This window comes from Pelophylax lessonae (genome assembly GCF_965119305.1).
Source record: "Pelophylax lessonae genome assembly, chromosome: 3".
NCBI lineage: Eukaryota > Metazoa > Chordata > Amphibia > Anura > Ranidae > Pelophylax > Pelophylax lessonae.
The window spans coordinates 445,863,261-445,867,505 of NC_138770.1; the positions used below are offsets into that span (position 1 = coordinate 445,863,261).

General features: G+C 41.1%; 1 protein-coding gene across 1 annotated transcript; it reads left to right on the forward strand.

Moving 5' to 3' along the window:
- Positions 1–2,363: 2,363 nt before the first annotated feature.
- Positions 2,364–3,353, forward strand: LOC309550575 (uncharacterized protein; the record flags this gene model as incomplete). Its single annotated transcript, XM_082250923.1, has 1 exon — positions 2,364–3,353. The coding sequence occupies one exon, from the start codon at positions 2,364–2,366 to the stop codon at positions 3,351–3,353; it is 990 nt and encodes a 329-aa protein (XP_082107049.1).
- Between the last annotated feature and the right edge of the window lie 892 nt (positions 3,354–4,245).

The window sequence follows — 4,245 nt, forward strand, 5'->3', positions numbered from 1 at the left end:
CCGAGGGCGTGGTCACGTAACGTAATCACCACTATTTACATGCATTGCAATGGGCGGAGACGGTAATTAGCCGATCACGTGGGAAGGTCGTCTCCCTCCCACTTCCACCCTTTTTTCAAAACTCATCGTGTGTACTGCACTTCCGCCCTCATCTGGCGTAACCGCTTTCACCGCCCGGATCTAGGTCTGCGCACACGCACAGACCTCACAATCCGAATCTGGATCATCAGCGGATCATATAGCCCATACTTTTGACAGTATTCATAGCCAGCACTAAATGACTTCAGCACTAACACTAGGCTTACTCATAAAAAGTGCAAGTTATCATGCATATACATAATTAGTACATTATACATCAAAACCACTTAATACTTATAAAATCTTATGACACTTAGTTTAAAATGACACTTAGATTAAATTGGCAGCAGGATGATTCCACATCCCCACAATCTCATAGGTTGTTATATAAAATCAATATGCAGGTATAAAAGCAGCATAAATATAGATATAAAACCATTAAGACCTATATATATATAAATATATATAAAAAATATATATAAAAAATATATATAAAAAAAAATAATATTTTATATATAAAAAACCACAGAAGTCACAGGTCAACAATTACTGATAAAACAATTGATGTGGAGATCTATGTTGAGTCCCCTCGGATGCAAAGAGTTAGTTTGAAAAATCCAGTACGTTTCATGTTTTGATAATTCTCTAACTCTGTTGGAGCCCCTCCACACAGGATCAACCTTTTCTATGCCCCAAAATTTTAAATGTGTGGGATCCTGATTATGATGCTCTTTGAAATGGAGGGAAACATTGTGGTCTTTAAACCCTTTTCTAATATTAGCAATATGTTCTGATATCTGAATTGCTAGGGTTCTCTTAGTCCGGCCAATATAGAGTAGACCACAAGGGCACTCAATGCCATACACGACATGGGTCGTGTGCATGTGATTAGATCCTCGATCTCAAAGTTTTCCCCATTAGCAGATGAATGGAAAGAAGTGAAACCCCTTAAATGGGTCTGCACTTGTTTACATGTTTTACACCTTCGACATGCATAAAACCCTGTCTTGTTCTCCTAAAACATTGTGGGTTTCTTGGGGGGGTCCAACACCTTCCGCACAATCTGATTTTCAAATGTAGGTGCTTTTCTATATATAAAGGAAGGCCTGGATGGTAGATTATTGCCAAGGATCTTATCAAGGCATAGCACCCCCCAATGTTTCCTAATAATGTCCTCAATCTCCTTGTGTTGGGAATTATACTGGGTTAAGAAACTCCACTCATGTTTATTGTCCGAAGTATTAACTCATTCTGTTAAGCAAGACTGTTGGGAAATTGCCGCCACCTCAGATATATTTCTATCTAGGATTTCTCCGTCGTATCCCTTTTCTAGGAACCGCTGGCGAATCACCTGAGCTTGTGTCTGGTACTCCGCGTCGGTGGTGCAATTCCTCCTTACCCATAGCAGTTGCCCCTTAGGGATGTTACGTAACCAACTACTATGGTGTCCACTATGGATGGGGAGGTAACCATTACGGTCCGTGGGCTTGAAGTAGACCCTAGTCTCCAAAGCCCCGTTCCGCAACATGACCTCCACATCCAAATGGATTGAGGCCTGGCTCCAGTTAAACTCTAATCTGATGTTATTGGTATTAGCATTTAACGTGTCGGCAAATTCTGCCAACTCATTCTCAGGACCCTCCCATATAAAAAACAGGTCATCGATGTACCTCTTGTACATCTTAAGCTGTGACCTTCGCTGGGCATAGACGAACCTATCCTCCCTTAATTTCAATTTTAGGGTAATTTTAAGCGCTGGGTGAGCAAAGCCAGATTGCCGGTTTCTTGAGTTTATACTTTGCTCCCTTTTGTATATTTGTCTATTTTAACCTGGCAGCTATGGATGCTATCTCTTTTCTCAAAAACTGCAATCTGAAAATTGATAGCATTTTTTCTGAGGAAGTTGTGGATGAACCCGCACAAGATTTAGCCACTGACCTTACTTTGCTGGGTAAGTTACTGGAAAAGCAAGTAAAGACTTGGTGGGACATTTGCACTTTTAATCAGTACATCAAAGAAGACATCATCATGAGGAGTCTAAGGTGGGAAGTGACTCCCCAGGATGCACTCCATGATGATGTATCTATCAAAGAGTGGCTTGATTTTTTTAACAAAGCAGGTATGGAATTGCAGCAACTAGTATTAAGAAGGAAAAAACGTAAAACACAGGATTTTAAAGGTGGACAGATTTATGTATGGCAAAATCCTGGAGTACAGGTAAACAATGGGATAGTTCCAACCAGTGTTCCTAGCACCCCGGTTCCTTCTATTTGGATGTGGAGGTCATGTTGCGGAACGGGGCTTTGGAGACTAGGGTCTACTTCAAGCCCACGGACCGTAATGGTTACCTCCCCATCCATAGTGGACACCATAGTAGTTGGTTACGTAACATCCCTAAGGGGCAACTGCTACGGGTAAGGAGGAATTGCACCACCGATGCGGAGTACCAGACACAAGCTCAGGTGATTCGCCAGCGGTTCCTAGAAAAGGGATACGACGGAGAAATCCTAGATAGAAATATATCTGAGGTGGCGGCAATTTCCCAACAGTCTTGCTTAACAGAACGGGTTAATACTTCGGACAATAAACATGAGTGGAGTTTCTTAACCCAGTATAATTCCCAACACAAGGAGATTGAGGACATTATTAGGAAACATTGGGGGGTGCTATGCCTTGATAAGATCCTTGGCAATAATCTACCATCCAGGCCTTCCTTTATATATAGAAAAGCACCTACATTTGGAGATCAGATTGTGCGGAAGGTGTTGGACCCCCCCAAGAAACCCACAATGTTTTGGGAGAACAAGACAGGGTTTTATGCATGTCGAAGGTGTAAAACATGTAAACAAGTGCAGACCCATTTAAGGGGTTTCACTTCTTTCCATTCATCTGCTAATGGGGAAAACTTTGAGATCGAGGATCTAATCACATGCCACACGACCCATGTCGTGTATGGCATGGAGTGCCCTTGTGGTCTACTCTATATTGGCAGGACTAAGAGAACCCTAGCAATTCGGATATCAGAACATATTGCTAATATTAGAAAAGGGTTTAAAGACCACAATGTTTCCCTCCATTTCAAAGAGCATCATAATCAGGATCCCACACATTTAAAATTTTGGGGCATAGAAAAGGTTGATCCTGTGTGGAGGGGCTCCAACAGAGTTAGAGAATTATCAAAATGTGAAACATACTGGATTTTTCAAACTAACTCTTTGCATCCGAGGGGACTCGACATAGATCTCGACATCAATTGTTTTATCAGTAATTATTGACCTGTGACTTCTGTGTTTTTTTATATATAAAATATTATTTTTTTTTATATATATTTTTTATATATATTTTTTATATATATTTATATATATATATATAGGTCTTAATGGTTTTATATCTATATTTATGCTGCTTTTATACCTGCATATTGATTTTATATAACAACCTATGAGATTGTGGGGATGTGGAATCATCCTGCTGCCAATTTTAATCTAAGTGTCATTTTAAACTAAGTGTCATAAGATGTTATAAGTATTAAGTGGTTTTGATGTATAATGTACTAATTATGTATATGCATGATAACTTGCACTTTTTATGAGTAAGCCTAGTGTTAGTGCTGAAGTCATTTAGTGCTGGCTATAAATACTGTCAAAAGTATGGGCTATATGATCCGCTGATGATCCAGATTCAGATTGTGAGGTCTGTGCGTGTGCGCAGACCTAGATCCGGGCGGTGAAAGCGGTGACGCCAGATGAGGGCGGAAGTGCAGTACACACGATGAGTTTTGAGAAAAGGGCGGAAGTGGGAGGGAGACTACCATCTCCGCCCATTGCAATGCATGTAAATAGTGGTGATTACGTTACGTGACCACGCCCTCCGTAGAAGTCATCTGCTGACGAAACGCGTCAGCGCGTGATCACGTAATCACGCAGGATGCTCTCGTCACACGCCGATCCCTCAAAGCTCGCAGCCAGGTACCGGGCTACGGGCGTACTGGATGGGAGATATCGGTAGGACTGTCGGCTTACATTCTGTCATGCTTTATGATTTATGTCTTTTGTAAGTGCAACTATTGAAGGGTATATTGTTTGGGAATAAAGGCACATTTTTTTGCTGGATTACGCTATGTTGCTCTATTATTCTCTATGCAAACGGTCCATATGTTGGTGAGGC